This window comes from Miniopterus natalensis, chromosome 16, assembly GCF_054644295.1.
Source record: "Miniopterus natalensis isolate mMinNat1 chromosome 16, mMinNat1.hap1, whole genome shotgun sequence".
Classification (NCBI taxonomy): Eukaryota; Metazoa; Chordata; class Mammalia; order Chiroptera; family Miniopteridae; genus Miniopterus; species Miniopterus natalensis.
The window spans coordinates 5995940-6016090 of NC_142096.1; the positions used below are offsets into that span (position 1 = coordinate 5995940).

The window sequence follows — 20151 nt, forward strand, 5'->3', positions numbered from 1 at the left end:
GAGAAGGGTATTACCTCCCACCGTCTGCAAACTAATTTAGACTTTTTTCCCTGCATTCTCAAGTGAATCATTTATGTAGCTATTCTTTTCATTTATCACCAAAAGTATATTTATTGTTTATTGAGCCATAACCTAACCAGAGGGATAAAAGAGTAAGAACAGAAATTCCCTTATCCCTTTGCCAGTGTGTTGATATAACGGCAGCCGGCGAGGACGCCGTTCAGTGGGAAAGGAGGCGTCGGCCCAGGAGCAGGTCGCTCATCTGGAGCCGCCACAGATGAACGGAAGACACTCGCTGATTGAAGACTTCGCTGAACAGACACCAGCACCTGCTTTCCAGCTAACACATTTCTCTTGGAAACTGCAGCCTGGCTTACCCTGGCTCTGGAGCAGGTCTGCTTTGTGTGTTCAGCCTCTTAACAATAGGGGGAAAGTTACGGTTTTATTTACATCTCTCCCTGAGCACATTTACACACACACACACACTCCCCCTTAAGGGATCTGGGGATATATTGCCTGAAAGATCCTTACGTTCTGTAGGGTACAAACTGTGGCTCTGTAATTGGTCTTGATTGTCGCGTTTAGACGGCCAGGAACGTGGTAACTGTAGCCGCCAGGACTGCTCAGAACGCGCACCGCCCAGCACAGCGTTCTTCATAGGATGTTAATTCATCTTAAAATGTTAAAGTCTGAGGGGTCTCATTGTTCTTTTACTCTTCTGTGTCTATGATTTATTTTGCAGGAGTATAAATCAAAACATATTTTTGGACCATTTAAGATCTCTTTAAGGTATTTTTTTTGAGCTTATCCTGGAAGTATGGAATACTTTGTATACAAGAGCTAACCTTTAGTGTTTCTGTGTTGTAACAATCGCCACTGGGCAGACAGCTGCCAAACATCTTGCAATTAATCTGATGCACGTTGGCTTCCTACTCGTTTTCTTTCAGAACCAATGCCCTGAGGTAGAGGAGCTGGTCTTCAGCCACTTCGTGATCTGTAATGACACACAGGAGACACTGCGGTTTGGCCAGGTGGACACCGATGAAAACGTTCTGCTGGCGAGTCTCCACCGTCACCAGTACAGCTGGCGCTCTCACAAATCCCCACAGGTACTTGAGAATCAGCCTCACAAACGGAGCAATTGTTAAGGCTGGGATTCATTTATTCTGCAGTGGTGCGCCTGTGTGCAGTTATTTCCCGTTTCTGAGTCTCCCAAGGAACCACGCGGTGTAGCTGTACCTGACAGGAACCCAGAAATGTGTAGAGATGGGAGCTCAGTGCCCGTGCTCCCCTCGGGGAGGGTCGTTGTCCTGGGAGCGTGGGCGCTGGTGAGAGACTGAATGATTGAACTCTAGAGCGAAAGTGCATGGGTTTGGATCCTGGCTCTGTGCAGCCTCGCTTTGCTTCCCACCACCGGCTCTCGTGTGTAGGATGGATGGTAATAGTACCTATTTCACGGAATCATGAGGGCTAACTAATAAATGTGGACAAGGCACTAGAACAGTGCTCGATAAACCGTCAGCATTGTGTGCTGGGTATTACTGTTCATTTGTTTATTCAGATTTTTACTGTGTGCCAAGCATGTGCTAGGCACTGGGGATTCAAAGGTAGTCCTCGCCCTCCCAGGGACAGCTCACGATCTGAGGCAAAGTGAGCAGGACAACAGAGTTTGCCCCCGGGAGCACTGAGGAAACACATACGAAGGATGTCTGTTTTCCAAGTAGTGTAATTCCATTTTCCTGTCGCATTCGATGGGAATAATTAGAGGGATGTGCCCGCAGGGATACTATGAGGACGAATTAAATGCAAAGATGTGGTCTTAAATGAGTGAAAGAAATGCTAGGCAGTACTCTCAGGAATAAGTCTTTCTAAAGCTCCGGGTAATAAGGAAACTACTGTCTGCTTGTGATTAAAAGAAAGTCATTAAATTAGAGAATGAGTTTTCCCATCTGGGGCCTGCTTCTTAGACCAGCCTCAGAGCATGTGATGCCCTCGGGCTCCCGCGTGCTTGCTTTCCCAGTAGCTGGATTCTGATCTCGTCCTTGCATTTTCATTAACCTGCTGCACTTCATATTACTATAAAATTTGGAAAAGTAGATGCAGTACAGTTCTTACTTAAGTATATTATATACCTAATTCTGGGTAAGTTGACAGGACATTACAGAAATCCTTTTTAGTAAGAGTTCTTACAAGTATTTTTCATGTGATATAATATTGCACTCATCATTTTAGAGTGGATGACATGCCCTTATTTTCAAATTTTCCTCTTGAGAAATTTCCATTTTAGAGAGACTTTAAGTTTTGGTTGTTTGCCTCTTGTAACATAGTTAAAGGGTGTTTTGTTTATTTGTTTCAAAATTAAGTTCCTTTTTATTATTTTGTTATTAATTGCAAATATAAGAACATACAGGTATATAGACCAAATTAAAAAAATGAGCACCTATAATTCCAACCACTCAGGAATTGTTGGAATAGCCTTTGGATTTCCGAAAGGTTCGCAGCAGAGAACTAGTAGGGGCAGGAAGGAAGCCCCTGAGAAGCTGCAGTACGATGGGTCCACTGACGTACCTGTGGCCATGTCCCCTGTTGACGCACAAGCTGCAGGCCTCAGCCAGCAGAAAGTGAAGCAGAGGAGGCTTCCTGCCCTGCAGTCAGTTAAGACGCATAGGCCACCAGGGCCCTGGTGACCCCAGGATTCCCCGGCCACGGGAGGCAATGTGGGAAGGGTGATGTAAGAACCGCTGGCTCGGGTGGCAGAGAGCCATCTTAACGTTATGGACACACAGTTTCTGGGCGGGAAGGAGGTTACTGGGGCGGGGGAGGGGGGACCACTGCACCTTTAGCGTTAGCGCTTCTGTACTTTTTCAAGGTCTTTTTGTATTTATTGCTAGTTTTGTTTTCACAGTGGCCCTGTGTGGTTTTTGGTATTTGTTATGCATATTTCTAAACAAGGAGACAAGTAGAAGTATTAAGCTAAGATAGCGGTAGAGTTGGCATCCCACATGTTGTGATTTTCAATATACTGATATTTTCAAAACGTTGCCAAACCCTCTTAGGTTTCGGCAGCGTGAGTTGTCTGTCAGGGTTGCCGTGAGGCTTTAAGAGAGGGCTTTGAAATCACCGGTATGATACTCCACTTAAAGCTAGGCCAGTGGGATTCTTAGTCCACGTATGAACCCTTACAAAGCCTAACCCTCTTACCAAAAACAGTAAGAATTTTTAATGACAAACGAGACGTAAGACAGGTGTCTATTAAACTTTTTTTCTCTTTCAATCTGTAACTGCATCCTCTGTAGACAAATTTTAGGATGAGCTGTATTCATTATAATCTTAGGCTAAACTTAGATTAAATTTGCAAAAACAAAAAAAAAAAACCAAAAACAAAACCACAGTGTCTCTTTACCACAGCTACATATGCTGAAGGAAGTGTGTTTTGGGGCCCTCTGAAGCCAGAGGTCTCGGTGGGCCCCGGGGCCTTCTTTGTGGAATCCCTAACGTCCACAATCACAGATTCTGCTGTGTTCTAATGCGAGTTTCCATCTGAGGATCAACAGAACTGGCCACTTAGCTTCAGGTGCACCTGGAGGTCGTCAGAGCCCCATAAGTGAGCAAATGGTTTTCTTTTTCAGACTCCAGGCCACATCCTGCGTTGCCCAACAGCCTTGGTTTTAGGAACATTTGTGTCTGCTGTTTATGCTACCTTGGGTGTTAGTCAATTCATAGTCTCAGGGAGGATTTCTAAAGTTCACAGAACTTAGCTCCACTAAACAATGCAGCTTAGGTTGCAGAGATCAAGCAAGTGGCGGTGACACCTGGAAAGGTTTCAAAGAGGTCAGCGGATCTTAGAGCCACACAGGAGGTTGCTAACAACAGTAAGTCCCAACAGGATGGGAAGAAACATGGACACAAGCACTTCCAGAAACCCAGAGCTGAAAAACCTTTTAGAAAGGAAAAGTTATAAACTCTCCTTATAGTTTCTAACAGGCTCTGAGGCAGAGTCACTTAAAATGCTGGATACCCCACGACAGTTGCTTGCCTAAACAAACAGCGAAGGAACAGAACTGTTTCCTGGGGAGTAATCGGACATACTCAGCTGCGCAGCCCTATCTGCCACCACGAAGGGCCCTGAGAAGCCCAGGTCAGTGCGCTTCAGATCAGGTTGCAGGAGAGCAATGGCCACGAGGGACTGGTCTCCAGAGAAGTGCCTCACACGACACGAGGTGAATCCAGGGTCCGGAAGTGCGAGCTTACAGGATCTTTCCCCAGAATACGGGCAGCATGCGCAGCTGGAGGCGAGGGAAGCTTTGTTTAACTTACCAAACCGAATATGGGGACAGTGCCAGCAACTCGCAGGGTTTCTGTATCGTCCATTCACGCCAGTGTCCTGTTCTGGTTAATAGAGAGCACTGTCGGCTCATTAAACTGCTTGGAACAGGAATGAATGCCTCTACCTCGTGTATAAGGAATTGCATTTGCTTTTACCCCTATGACATGCACAGTGTATAGATTATGCATTGTTTTTAGAATTGCAGAATTCCAAATGTCGGTGGCTTAATTTTAGTAATCAAGTTATCAAGCAGGTGAAAATGGGCAGTAGACAGAACTGAAGAAAATCATCCAATATTGCTTAGAAAGTTTCCTGAGCTCTTGAGAAATGGCAGACATTTAAAGATGCAAATATCAGAAGGTAAGAATTAATTCTGAAGAGCAGCACAGCGTCTGGGAAGTATTCATGAAGGCGTCAGGTTTGGTGAAGACAACATAAAGCCTACGTTACTTCAAGTCGGAGGCGGGCGAACGTCCTCCGTGTGGCCCCGGGGCCCACAGTCAGCGTTGCAGCTACTCAGCTCTGCACAAAAGCAGCCGTAACGAATGAGCATGGATGGTTCCAATAAAACTTTATTTATAGACAGTGAAACTTGAATTTCAATGATTTTCATACATCACGAAATATTCTTTTGATTTTTTTCAGCCATTTAAAAATGTGAAAGCCATTCTTAGCTCACAGGCTGTACAAAAATAGACAGGGCACCAGCTTTGGCCCACAAGCGGATTGCCAACCCCTGCTCTGAGGCCTCTCAGTTGACAGGATTCAGTAGACTTGCAGTTTGGTATTACATTGTTTTTACTCTGATCTAAATGGCATTTCTGTCACTTGAAAACTTGGTACAATGTTTCAGAAACTAAGAAACAACAAGTAATAGGACACACCTATGCTCATCACGTAGCAGTAAAATATTTTTATTGTACTCATTCTGGCCCTGTATAAACAAAATGTTCTCCAGTTCTCTTTTTATATGTAAAAGTAATTAAAAGTGAGCTCTGATCATTTTTCTCTTACCTAAAGGGAAAAGTAACGGATTTGGGGTTATTTTATGGTAACCCCAGCTGGCAGTTTCATTAACTAGACTGTATTTCTAATTCAGCTACCACTTTACCTATTCATTTATATAAGCGTGTGTACTCATATATCTTAAGAAAGACATTCCTTACCACAGTCACAATTTAGAAAATTTAAAAGCAGACTTAGGGAGGGAAGGAAATATTCTGTGTTGGCAAAACTGTTCAAACTGATAAGTTTTTTCAAGCGTTTGCCTCTTCTGTTACATTGCACGTGGCATGCATGTTAAAGTTTTTTTAGAAAAGGCGAATGAGAAGACATCCTTACACACTGAAGGAGAAGTGGAGTTGATACCTCCTTTCTGGAAAGCAATTTGATAAGCATCAGAGCTATTAAAATGATCACAGCCTACTCTTAGGAAATAATTCAAATTAAAACAAAAGTTCATACCTAAAAATATCTATCACAGTTTAATTTATAGCATCAAAAAATTGAAAACCATAATGTTCACTTATAAGGAAAGTTAAATAAAATCTGGTTTATCTATAAGATGAACTATTATAGGACCTTTAAAGTTTCAGAAGCTACCAATATCATATTAGTCAGGAAAGCAGAATAAAAGTTCTCTATTCACAGTATGATCTTAATAGTGTAAGAGCGAAGGCAAAGAGAAATGCTGGATGGAGATACCTGAAACTGTTACCCGTGGTTGCCTCTGAGTGGTGGGTTAAGGTGATATTTTTCCACTTTATTACATTTTTATATACTTCTCAACTTTTTAAAATAAGGGGTATAAATTATTAAATCAGAGAGTTCATTTAAACACCCTGAAAAAAATTACATGCAGACTAAAAGTCAGTGGCAAGTGTAATGATGTACCAAGAATGGTCTTTATTTCTTCTCATATAAAGTATTACAGCCCTTTTTCTCAATTATTCTTTAGCTACAGCTTTGCCCCATTCCAGTCTGCCTTGCAGACTACTTCTTGAGTAATGTTTTGATGATTATACTTTCCTGTCCAAAAATTTTCACAGCCTCCCCTTCACCTATTAAATATATCCAAATTCCCCGGCATCCAAGGCCTGCCTCAGTCTCCTCGCAAGCCCTCCTGGCTGCCATTATTTTCTCTCCAGCGTATTATTTAGTCTCCCTCCCTCCTGTTCATTTTTAAATATGTACTTTTCTTCTCAGAAACTTAATGTCTAATGAGGGAGTCAGAAAAGTAAACAAATTATTGCAGACATGATCAGTATCTCTCATAGTTCCAGACAGGGAGGAGTGATGGCCACTGAAATAAAACACTAGCTAGAGGGGAGAAGCAAGAGAATCAGAAGTGAAGCAGTTGCATTTGGTTGTGGACTGTCTTACTGGGAATGCAAAGAAAATGTTCTCAGTTCTAACGTGAGGGTGGGAATCTGCGAGGTTTCCTGGTGGGGATTATTTCAGCTTCGAAACACCCAGAGGAACGCCTGCTGGTGCTGCTAATGGCCTCTGTCCCCCACTGGCAGTAAAGTGTAGATATTGGAATACAGCTTTGGAGGAGAGTGTACTGAAGATTCCTTAAGCTTTTTACAAGACACTCAAAGGCTTTTCACAAGCCAGGGCTCTGCTAATGCGAATTCTTGATGTCTAAACATAAAGATCCTTCAGGAAACTGATTTTAAACTTGAATGTGAATGCAGAGAGCTTGGAGAAAGGGACTGCAGCTGGACCGTTAATGGGATCTTGCCATTTTTAAGTAATGGGAAGCACTGATGGAGAATGTTACGAAGGTTTCAGCGCACATGATGTGATTGTCAGTCATCGTCACCTATTCCCACAGTGTGCGACCAAAGCATGAACTCTGTTAAAGACAAGAGCATACCTGCTATAGGTGGCATGTTTCAGTTATTCCCTGCTGACGGGGCGTTGAAGAGCTCATTATCTCGAGGTCAGAATAGTGCCCAAGACATGGCCAAGCCCAATGAGTGTCAGACGCATGGAATGTTGGATGACTTCATAGTTATGAAATTATTTCATTTCTCATGATAATTCCTGACTTGCCAAGTTAGTGAATTTTAAGAACTCTGAGAACAGATTTTAAGATAAATGTGAAATAATCCATACTTTTGGAGTCCAGGACTTCCCTTCAGGCATTAGTTCATATTTGACTTGCTTGACTTCCACTTGGGGATAAAATGAGTTAGGACAAGGTCTTAGATACCACATTCCCTGCCTGGGAAAGAGAACCAGCTTGCACAACTTTGGCTGGCTCAGGTTTCTTGTTATACAGGCTCTCAGGAGCAGCGGCTGCCATGAAATACTTTACTTAACCTTTACAAAAATGTTTTCTTAGTATGGCAAGGCATTTTAGTTAAACGAAAATAAATAACTGAGAATTTTGGATTTCTTTCCTATCCATCTGTTGACTGTTTTTTGCTAATTAAAATTTAGGGATAACAATTAAAATTGTCCAAATTGCCGTGATGACTAAAAATAGAGGTTGCTCGAAACTGCTTGATCTTTCCTTAGGACACATGTTGGCATGTCTTCTACTTCACACTAAACTGAATTTTGCCGAATGATTAATGTTACATTTGAGAAATATTTAAAAGAAAGTTTTTGTTTAAACTTTGGCTGGGTGTCTCTATTGTTTATATTTGTATTTAGTCAGAATTGTTTTTCAAACAAAACCTGACAGCTGGGCTCACATACTCAGATGTGTGTCCAAATCCGAATGACTGTCAAACGGCGTCTCCAGCTCCCTGTCGTGTTGGCCGTGTCTCGCCCACCTGCGTCACTCTGTCGTTCCCACCCAGCCCGCTCTCCTCTCCCGCTGAAGAGCTGGGTCCCCCCAAGAGCGTGACCACCGCTGACTGTCAGTGTGTCTGCGCAGCACCCCATCTCCTGCTGATCGTGCAACTCGGTTGAGCAATTAAAGTTTTTGTTTGTTTAATTATTTAAAAAGAAAATGAATTATATTTTATAGACACACCACCCTTTTCTGTACGTATTCATACACATATCAGATTTCTCTGAATTTTCGCTCTTTCAGCCCTTTTGGTAGTGTCAAGGTGAACAGCCTCAAAGACTGTCACACAATGCTGGGCATAAGGGAGCTATTAGTGTCACAGTTTATATTTTTTCAGTCGTGTGTCACTTGAATATAGGGAAGCTCATACCCTTTAGAAACATGAAAACAGTAGATGTGTACTGTGAAATGGCCTCTTTAAAATAAGCCTGTGTATCATTTTATACTTTTTACTGTATACATTTATATCTAATTTCATAATTGATAGGTTCCAAAAAAGTTATGCATAAAATTATATTTTAATATATGGATTTGCTCATTAGATGTTTTTGCAGTAATTTTTGTGATGTAAATTATTTTTTTCTAATTTAAATAGCTCAGATTTAGATAACTTTTAGCAAAGAATACCCATTAAGCATCCCATTGTTTTACAGATAATGTATAAATCAAAGGTGTCACTACTGTTCACGCTACTGTTGCCTCTTTTTAAATTTTTTTCTCTAAGTATGTAGGTTTCCGCCAGAGAGATTTAAGAGACTAGCACCTGAACAGTGAAAGATGTGTTGTTTGTGAAAAATATATTTTATTTTGAAAGAGGTTCTATGATTTGGTTATAGATATGTTGAAACATTTATTGAGCCTTGATGTTTAGGAGAAAAGTGTGACCTTTGGCATCCTGTTTGCCATGAAATTCAAGTGGTTTATCATAAACTATACGGTGCAGTGAGGCAGTGCGCTCCTCTAAAGCTTCGAGGGCGTGCGGGTGGAAGGCACCGGTGACGACATTTCTTTTTCATGTTGAGTGTGTGCTGCTCCCTTTCCACCTGTGACGCGCCCCACTGGTGGCCCGTTGCTCCGCGGGACTGTGGGCTCCCGCGTCGTCCTCGGCGGTTCCCACGCCGCCCTGCGCCCCCGCGGGCGGCTGACTCCGCAGGTGCGTTTGTGGGGTCCCTGCTTTGATTCCCCATCTCAGGCCTTCGTCATCGTGTAGCCTTTTTAACCTCAGGCTGTTTCCACCTGCCCTAGACTGCCCTTCCCCCCGGTATTTTCCCACCGTTTGTAGAAGTCACGTAATTCTGCAGACCTCAGCGGTCACCGGCTCGGGCCTGGGAGGTCACCCGCTCGGTCCTGGGAGGTCACCCGCTCGGTCCTGGGATGTCACCCGCTCGGTCCTGGGAGGTCACCCGCTCGGTCCTGGGAGGTCACCCGCTCGGTCCTGGGAGGTCACCCGCTCGGTCCTGGGATGTCACCCGCTCGGTCCTGGGATGTCACCGGCTCGGTCCTGGGAGGGCACCCACTCGGTCCTGGGATGTCACCCGCTCGGTCCTGGGATGTCACCGGCTCGGTCCTGGGATGTCACCCGCTCGGTCCTGGGATGTCACCGGCTCGGTCCTGGGATGTCACCCGCTCGGTCCTGGTTTCCCCAGATTCCGTCGCAGGGCGCGGGCCCCGCAGCTCCTCCGCTTCTCAGGGCGACCTCCGCTCAGCGTCGCGGTGCCTCCCGTGGGCCGCGGTGCCTCCCGTGGGCCGCGGTGCCTCCCGTGGGCCGCGGTGCCTTCGTGGGTCGCGGCCTCCCGCGCCTCGGCCGCTGCCCCCCGCGCTGCCCGCCCTGGCGGGGTGCGGGTCCCCGGCGGCGGGGCGGGGCGGGGGCGAGGGCCCGCGGCCGGCCTCTCATCTGCGTTCAGCACGCGGTGCAGTTCCCGGCTACAGGGCAGCGCCTGACGGACGGACGCGGATCCTGAAAGGTTTTGCTGAATTGGAAGGAAAAAAGCTATTGCCCGAGGGGGAAACTCAGACAGTGCCGCGGAGCTGCGCCCCATCACCTGCGGGCGGCGCTGCGCCCCGCGGCGCCTTCCTGCTGAAGTGCGGGCGGACTCTTCCTGCCAGGCATTTTTTCACCCCAATCACATTAATTTCATCTGATTGCAAAATAATGCATATTTATAGTATGAAGCTTGGACGGCACCTGAAGGCACGCGCAGCAGAAGGAAATGGAAACGCAGCCCCGCGCGGGAGAGCGCGTCTTGCTCCCCCAAGAACGGGCGTGTGGACGGTTCTTCATTTTACAAAACGGGGTGTACTGCATGTGTTCTTCTGTAATGCGCTCCTTTTCGGTCAGCCTGTTGCTAAGTAATACTGTTGATGTTCTCACGCTGTGGCCTCTGGTGCCTGAGCGGGGCTCCCAGCAGGAGGAGGTCAGGCGGAGACTCGGGGACCCCCCCCCCCTCCACCCTCACCTTGCCCCCCCAGCACCGAGGCCCCGGCGGGCCCCACCTTCTGTCTCCTAGTTTGTTTTTTCATCCTGAAAATTAAAAGCATCTACCTTATAAGATTGTTTTAAGGAATAAATAAGAAAATATATTAAAAGCATCTCATGCTTGGCACATAAGCGTCTAATAAATGACAGAGCTGATACTGACTTTACTGTGCTTCATTTGACCAATTTTCTATTAATGCTAAATTTTCCTTTTTTAAAACAATGCTGGAATAAACATACGTCTCGATAAATCTTTGCACCTATCTATAATTATTACCTTAAGATAAATTCCCATGTAGAATTGATGAGTCAATGAGCATCTGAAACTAAGATTTGTGATACAGGGATCCCCCTGCAGCTCCGGTTTTCATTCTAACCCACGTTTTGTGAGTGTGCTGGGTTTCCCTCTTCTCAGAGGCTGCTTTAAGCTGATTGCACCGTGTGCGTGGCCTTCATGGAATTCAGCCTTGAGGGACGACCTGCAGGCACTCATTTTGTAGAAGAGTAAACTGCCTGACAAGTGTGTGGCGACAGAGTCCCCCATGACAGCCTCTCCTGAGGGATTCATCAGGAAAGCTTTCTCCTCTCTCCTTCGCCTTCGGAGATACAGGGCATCGAGAGCCCAGGTTGTCGGCGAGGAAGTAATTCCCTTTGACCTGATCTTTCTGTAGGTGTGAGATTGTGTTCCGCTCACGTAAAACAACAGGTGGGGCCCTAGGGCTTCCAGTACTGAGTCCCAGTGACACCAGACATTAGCCATCACCTGGAAATTTTACACACGACCCGTTTTGCTTTCGCGTTTACTTAGCAGTTCTGTCGGATTTGACCTGTAACTTTTCAGATGTCATTTTAGATAGACAAATTTTTAAAAAATAAATTTTAACTTAATTGTCGCTCATGGTGCTCGCCTAGTGTCCCATTTGGGGCCTACTTTCTGCTTTAAATATTGCGGTATCTGAACTGTGGATCAGAGGGATTACATTGCGTGTTAGTTTAATCTGGTATCATTTTCCACATAAAGCATATCCCCTGTTAAAGGTCATTCAAACTAGGAATCTTTTCTCACTGTTTGATTTGATACTCATTTTATGATAATATTTTATGTGCAAATATCACCACTAAGATGTTTGAACACATACTTTGGGTTATTATTTCCTAGTTCATTTAATTATTCAATACTATGCACTAAATAATGAAATAAAGTTCACAGAATAGTATCTGGTTCCTTCGTTTATAATTAAGATATAATTTTTAAATTTTTCTGAACTGTCTTTGTCTTCCTCTTCCTCAGTATACTCTGTCTTCCTAGATTGTTTTCTTTCCTCTGTAATCTGTCCATATAGGAATTCTCCCTTCGGACATCACCGTGGGTGGTCCTGAGAGCTGGTCCCCAGTCCCCTGATCAGTAATTCAGTTTTCAGCTTTATTTTGTATTGTAAAAGAAATGAGTGGAAAGCTGTATATTCTCCCATTTGAGGTCTTCAGTGGAAAAACAACATGTTTAGCCTTGTTGCCAGCACAGCATTGGGGGTTGGGTGGGAAGGGGAAGGGGATCTGCTGGAAAAAATGAAAGTGCAGCCCCCTGGGACCTTCCACCAAGTGTGGCCACTGTACAGCCTGCCTTATTGCTTAGTTTCAGTTTCCATTGAGAAGTTCAAACAAGAGTCGTTCCTATTTGATTTTTTTCCCAATGGAAAATATTAGATACTAGTTAAGTAGGCCAAAGAGAATGAAAAGCCTGAATAGGAAAGGTGGTAGGGGAAGTGAGTCAGTAATGGAAATTTAATAGAAGAGAGGGGAAAAAAAATGTCCAAGTTGATTTAAAAACAAATAACAACAAGAAAAACACATAAAAATACCTTGGGCTCCAGGCAAAAGGTATGGTGATATTTTGCCGAGCCCGCTGCTTTCTCTCTCCCCCGTTTCTGGCCACGCTGCCTCTCATCCGACTGGCAGTTGTCCTCCCACCTCCACACTCCGCTCTTACCACCTTTCAGCACACTGCTCCCCTGTACAGAGGCTCCGGCGGCTACCCCCTTAATTCCTGGAAGAAGCGCCAGTCCTTAGCTTAGTAAATCAGTGCTGACCGCCATCTAGATCTGTCTGTCCGACCGTACCCCTCCCTCGTTTTTTCACGTCCCCTTCCCTCCAACCAGCTGAGTCTGTTCACTTTGCCCCAAGCGTACCTTCTGACTTCCACGTGCCAGGTTGTCCCTTTGGCCCAGAAATGGACGGTCGTCTTTGCTGGTTGGAATCCTACCCAAACGCAGACCCAGTTGCTTCGTGACGTTGTTCTAATGACGTCAGCCCAGAAGCCCCCCTTCTCTGGGTTCCGTGTCACTTTGTACCTCTCCTGCCTCGTCAGTTATTCGCACGTGCCTCGTTTTCCCTGTACGGTCGTAAGCTTCGAGCTCTCCCTCGAGCTCTCCCTGGTTTCCTCCATCGTGTCCAGCATGTTGCCTTCCTCGTAGTACCTGAGTAATAAAAATGTATTGGTAAGTGGTAGAAGGAAATCTCATGAGGGTCAGGTAGGCTCGCACGAAGCTCACGTTTATGCCCGATTTTATAGTTTCTTCTCGCCTGATGTCCGGGGCTATCTGCCTAGTGCCCCAGCTGCACCCCAGGAAGGACTAGAGAAAGCGGGCCTCCTGAATGCCTTGCCGTAGATTCCCTCTCTTCGGAGTGCTCGCTCCTGTCCTAATAAATTACATACATCTACTCACCAGCGCCATTTAGATGCTTTTTAACAGTAGATCAAACATTGCAAAATACTCCACTGATGATGCACGTGGGGGGAAGTGTTATGTTTTTCTCCTGCTTAACTTTTCTGTGTGAACCAAATCCAAATGTATCTGAATTTTTTGTAATTCAAAGAAAAGATCTGCGCCAACATTCTGAGAGCCAATAGCTGCCAAGCGAAACCTGACAGCCTATTCCTTGGTGACATCCAGTCACTAAAAGCTGTGCGCTCAGAGTGAGCCGCTACCTGAAACTGAGCTCATATGCAAATGTGAACACCCCTCAATTAAAATGACGTGTGTACACTGAAATTTCTTTAGAAGCTATGAAATTTTCAAAAAGAAATATAGCTGAGCTCAACGTTCCGTGCCTTACTTTTTTTCTTTTTCTTTTTTGTCATTTCCAGCTACTACGCTCTCCAAAGAAAACAACTTTCTTGTTTCCTTTAGTTCTGTGTGTGCCTGAGCTTTATTCCCAGTTGCTGCTGCAAAAAACTGAAGTGGTTCCAATCATCACTGTTGTTTTTCTTTTTTCTCTGTAACTAATATTTAAACATCAAAGATGCTCTGGTACTTTGTTAGCGTGCATATAAGACCGTATTTCCCTAAAAGAACCTGCTGTCCAGAACAGTGTTTTCTTTCTTTCTTTTGTTTTGTTTTGTTTGTGTGTTTTAAACTGTTAGCCTTCTTTATTAGAAATCATCTGAATGGTAGGTGGCCTTTTGATGAATGGCAGTCGTGTGGAGGAATAACTGAAGTGGGGCCATATTAAAAGCTGGGAAATGAGTTAGGAGATTTTTTAAAGAATGTTTTATTAAGATATATAAAAACAACAACAAGAAGCCCTTCGTCAGTATTCCACCAAAATCATATTGTGATGACCAGTGACCTTGGGCAATTTTTTAAGTACTTTGTGAGGGTTCCTCTTAATGCTGAAACTGAAAAATAATCTTTTTATCAACAGACTTTTGTTATTACGGCAGTTCCAGTGCAAATCCTTAATGCGTTTATTTTAAGGACTGATTATGGTAGTTCTTACAGAACATTTTCAAAGATTTATTCATTCTGTGACTTGGGGAGATGTTTCATGATTAGCCTTTGGTTAGCTCTTATAAAAATTTATATGTGATATAAAAGAAAATATTAAGTTTGTGTATTATGTAAATGTTTTTCCTAAAATGTCAGTTTTATTTCCTTATGCTTAGTAATCATATAGAACATTGTTTATTTTCACAGAAACGTGTGTCCTAAAAAAACAGTAATTGTTATGTTGTTTTGGAATAGTTGCTCACGTAAACTCATTTTCCAGTTGCATTTAGCGGATAGGAGTGGAATTAGAAAATATTTGATGACCATGAAAGAAATCTAAATATTACCAAAAGCTGCAATACTATATGAATAAATACGAATGTGAATCGGGAGACTCAGTTGGTAAAAGTCACAATAAATACATCCTAGGAAAAACAGAACAAACGCTTTTTCTGTACATTCGAATCTTGAAGGCGTTTCTGATTTGATATGTGTGATCCCATAAGGAGAGTACATTCAGTAAGTTGCATCCTCAAATTGCTATTTTGTTCTTTATCAAAATTTGAAAAATAATTGCAACTTGGGACAAAAATAATGCCATGAGCCAAATTTAGCTTCAATTCCTGTCTGGTCCTAAGGAGGAGTAAACTGTCAGCAGAGACCAAGGCTCTTTGATCTCACTTCTCAACCTCCTTCTTCCCAGATGAATGACACGGTCTTTTCTCAAACGTTCAACAGGCCTTTCACCATTTGATAGGACAGTTGTTTTTAAGAAGGTTTAAAATGTGATCTGGAAAACCATGTTGCCTCTCCATGGCCTATTCCTGCTCTGAGCCCAGTGGGGTGAGCTGGAAGCGATGAGTAATGCAGGTTAGAAAGGAAACAGATGCTGGATACTACAAATAGGAAGCCTTTCCAGCAAGGAGACATTCGTTTTAGGACGAGATTTTTGTTGGCACTTTTGGCATTGTGACGATTATTGTTTTTCCCTCCAGCTGTTACACATCTGTATCGAAGGTTGGGGCAATTGGCGTTGGTCGGAGCCCTTCAGTGTGGACCATGCCGGGACTTTTATTAGGACCATTCAGTACAAGGGTCGAACTGCTTCGCTCATCATCAAGGTCCAGCGACTCAGTGGAGTGCAAAAGCAGGTGAGTTCCTGTGCCCTCCCCAGGCAGCTCACTCAGTGGGGTGCAAAAGCAGGTGAGTTCCCCGTGCCCTCCCCAGGCAGCTCACTCAGTGGAGTGCAAAAGCAGGTGAGTGCTGCGGATGGTCCTGATGATGATGGCCATGGCTTCAGACCCCTGTCTTCCTCTTTTACAAGAGCTGCTAACGAGCAGTGAGATTTACTGATTTTAGTTCCGCCTCTTCTCCCTGTCGCCACCTACCTCTGGTGGAGGTGCTAATGAGCTGTGAAATGGCCAAAAGGCCTTTATTGAGGGGGGAAAGAAGCAGCAAGTGGAGGGGGACCCCCGATAGCCCACCTGTGGGCCACCAGGCCTTGGTCTCATACGCGTGCGAATAATCTAGGGAGGTGCGACGCTCCCCCTGGCAGCCTGGGCCTGGGTCTCCAGGCCTTTCCTAGGAGCCCATGTTAACCACAGTAAAAATTCACTGCAGTCTCACTCTTGGCATATAAAACCTCAGCTCTCAGCACATATTTTTACGTATTTTATAAAACTTCCTTTTGGCTGTTTTTGAAGTTCCAAGACTGCGAAGGGGAAAAAAGTATCTGACACTTTTTTTGTGTTCTTAAGATGTGAAAATGTGGTTTTTAAAAGATGTTTTTCAAGCACGGAGCATATGACAAGAGTAGAAAGAAAAAAAGGAAGTCTTAAAATCTGAAAGCTGGCTTCACTGCACACAGTATAACTGGGTTTGTCATGAGAGTTTTAGCATGTACATCTGCATCTGGGTTGTAACATTCTCTCCAGGGCTCACGTGAGCAGAGGACATGATAGAACAGCCCTCAGTCCCCGGAAAGGGGGGCTTTCCCCTTGAGCCACAGGGCTGCTGGCTGCCAGGGCTGAGCGGGAAGCAGCTGGGGAGCTGAGCGCTAGGACCCCCCCCTATTCTCGGTCCACACCTAACCAGGTGGCTGGGTTGCGTGTTCTCATCGTGGGCAACAGACGTGAAGTGAGAACTGTAGCAGGAGTCTCAGAAAGAAGCATAGAATGGTCTTCCCAGGCAGCTGATGGCTCCAGGGGAACTGGGTAAAATGAAAGACACTAAGTGTCCTTGCTCTAAAATTGGAAATTTATATAAACCTAACAACGTAAATAACTAATAGTAAGTGTGAAGGGGATTTAGAGGTTTCACTAAGAAGATAGGACTTGAACTGGGCTTTGGAAAGCATGTAGAACTTGGATGAAAGGGAGTCATTTGAAGTAGACAGTAAGGGGGCAGCCTAGCAAGTGTGAGCTTTCAGCTAGAAAGTCATAAGGACAAGAAGCGTCACCGACTCCCGTCTGCCCTCAGAACTCTCTGACACGATGTGCTCTCAGCAAACATCGACCTAATTAATACAGACTGGCTTTCTGATTCTGTCCCTCATGGTCTTCCAAGAATGCCTGACCCATCTTGTCATTCACCAGGTGCCTGAGAAATGGTCATTCAGCACCTGAATACTCCAGGTGATGAGAGGCTCATTCCCTCACACAGGAGCCCTTTCCATTGTTGGTTACTTCCAGCTAGTAATAAAGCTTTTTTCCTAATTTTGAGTCAGAATCATCAACATTCAGCCAGTTTTTACCATTCCTCAGAACCTGCAAAGTGCACAGAACAATCACACAACTTGTGAGGACTCCCCTCTACAGTACAACCCTTCAAAGACACGAAGGAGGCGAGACTGTTTTCCCTCACTTTCCTTCTCTCTAGGCTAGTGGTTCGCAAACTTCAGAGTGTATCACAATCCTCTGGACGCCTTGCTGAAACATAGGTTTGTGGGTCACACTCCCGCAGTGCCAGATGAGTGGGTCTTGGGTGTGACGTGATCATTTCTAACAAGTTCTCAGGTGATGCTTCTGGTCCCCGGGCCACACTTTGACTGCCTACCATAGCTCTGCCTAAACTTCCCCAGTGCATTCAACTCTTTAGCATGTGGCTGGGAGGCCGTCTACCCATTAGTGGAATGGCAGGGCCCTTCCGTGAAGAAATGGCCTTCATGGTAGATCCTGGTGGTTGAGGTCCTAGGCAGCTGGCTGCATGCCCTTGCTGGCTGAGTGATCTTCAGCAGGTTATCTAGCCTCTGTGACCCACTTTCCTCATCTGTAAAATGGGGATAGGAGTAGGAATAGTGCTTCCCTAGGAAGTTAGCGTGAGGATTAAGCGAGCTTGTGTGTGGCCGGTGCCTACAGCGTGCCTGGCCCACGTCCTAACCCAGTAAGGGTTATATTCCTAGGCAGGGGTGGCACCAGCTGGACTTGTTTTGTTTTGCTATAATAGTACCTCATTCTTTCATGGATATTACATATTTTCAAGGAATTGTATTAAATTTCAGTGATAAATGAATATATGTGATGTTCCTTGGTCATGAAAAATACATTTTTAAGAAACTCTCACAAATGTTACCTATCTTTTTTTCTGATTATAAAAGATTTCCTAGAACTAGTACTTATTGCCCATATGATCTTAGACAAATTTCTTAATCTTCCATGCTTTATATTCCTATCGTAAAAGAAAGCACCCAGTAAATATTAGTTCATTCTTATTATTTTATTTTAACTATTATAAAATATTTCTAAAAACACAGAAAAGTCTAAAGAAAATTAAAATTACCCGTAGTTCTACCACCCAAATATAAATACTATTATTACTTTAATGTAGTTTTTCTACTTTTTTTCTATGCAGATATTTTTAAACAACTTGAGATCTGATTGTAATAACAACTCTTCAACTTGTTTTTCCCCACTTAACATTATATAATGCTTATCTTCTCATGTTATCTAAAATTCCTGAGATTTTTCTTCAAATGGTTGCATAATAATTTACCACATGATACCTGGAAACACACTGAAGCATTCTCTTGTTGTTGGGTTTTTAGGTAATGTCCAGTTTGTCACTATAATAAATCTTTAAATAAATATCTTTGTGTATAAATGGGTGTCCAGATTTCTGATCTGTCCCTAATGTAATTGCTATAAAGTCTAATTCCCTGAGCAAAGGATCTGAATGTTTTTGTGGTACTCAATGCATATTCCCAACTAAAAAGATGTATTTTTATTCTTTAACAAAAACTCACTGTTTCGTCTAACCAGATTCTTGTTAGGGCTGCACTAATCTTTTATTTTTTATTTTATTTTATTTTATTTTTAAATATATCTTTATTGATTTCAGAGAGAGGAAGAGAGAGAGATAGAAACATCAATGATGAGAGAGTCATTGATCAGCTGCAGCCCACAACCTGGGCATGTGCCCTGACCGGGAATCGAACCCCGATCACCGGGATCCTAGGTCAGCGCTCAACCGCTGAGCCATGCCCAGCCGGGCTGCACTAATCTTTTAAATAAAACTAAATATATATTTGTCCCAAAACTTCTGCTGATTTTCTTCGTTTTCAAACCATCAGCATTTTTTTTAAATATTAAGAGGGCTTCAAATTAGGACTAACAAAAATAATTTGCATACAGTGCAAGTTTAAGGAATTCCTTTAATCATTCCTCCCCTTAATGTCAAATATACATATTTTAAGACATCTGGTGCCAAATCACATTTCAGAATTTTTCCAAATGTTATTTGTACTGTTGAATGTTAGTAATCATTTTCTGTGGGGACTGCCACTCACACTTTTCTCTGCTTCTACCCCATTTATATTAAATAACCCTTAAAAAAAAAAATCCGATTCTAGCCAAACAGGAAAGCCTATTTGGAGAGCGAAGATGGGAGCCCAGCAGCTCTCACCTTGCACTTACCTTTTTAGAAGGAAGCGTCAGCAGTCTACCCAAGGAGCTGGGCCAGGCCGTTCTGCATTCCCGCTGTCGGGAGGGGCACACACTAGTTTCTACTGGAGCGTCAGCATTTATGTATTAAGATGGGACTGAGCTCTGAGTTACGGCCATTTCAAAGCCTTAGCAGGGTAGTGAAAATCGGGACACAAACAGCGATTGATTTAACCTAGAATGAAGCAAATGGGTGGCGCTGAAAGGTTGAGGAGACCACGTGTCAACTTCGGACAACCGCTGCGTGTATCGAAGTTGTGAAACGCCTTTCTCGCCGGTGTGTTGAGCCTCTCCCTCTCTTCCCCATCCATCCCCTCCTTCCTCTCTCCTCTTACCCCCAACCCCCCCCCCAAAGCAAAATTTTACAGTGTCGTTTTCGGTTGGATTATTTTATTGTCGAGGTAGATTAACCAACATTCAGATTAGCTGCAGCTAGAGTACATCGACGCAGGATTTCCTCGTTAGCCAGGTCAGAAGGCAGCAGGGGCCCAGCCTCCAGAAGCCTTGTGGAGCCCGCCTCCCTCGTATCTTGGCTTCTTTCCTCCTCGACCTGGGCCTGGGAACGTGGTAAACCAGCTGCCTAATCGCGAGGCCCCCCGGGGGTGAGCGTGTGCAGCTCCCCGAAGCCCCTGACCACATCCCTGTGCCCCTGTGCAGGCGAGACTGGCCAGCGCGCGTTGGAGCCGTGACTTGTTGCTGGTGCCCTGCCTTCCTGTTCCCCAGCTGAGGGGAAACTTCCCAGGACCTCTGCGCGGTGTACAGCTCCTCACGTACACGCATTGGCGTCCACGTTTCCCATCCCTTGATTGGGGAAAGCTTTACCACTCCAAAAGCTTAAG

The 20151-nt window shown here is 44.3% G+C and overlaps 1 protein-coding gene across 4 annotated transcripts in view; it reads left to right on the forward strand.

Annotated features, from left to right (window-relative positions):
• Nucleotides 1–20151, forward strand: part of VPS13B (vacuolar protein sorting 13 homolog B) — a 454216-nt gene that overhangs the window by 386607 nt on the left and 47458 nt on the right. For all 4 annotated transcript variants that reach the window (XM_087825303.1, XM_087825300.1, XM_087825302.1 and 1 more), the window contains exons 43-44: nucleotides 948–1109; nucleotides 15371–15526. In XM_087825303.1, coding sequence (XP_087681429.1) covers nucleotides 948–1109; nucleotides 15371–15526 — 318 coding nt within the window. The remainder of the gene's footprint in view (nucleotides 1–947; nucleotides 1110–15370; nucleotides 15527–20151) is intronic.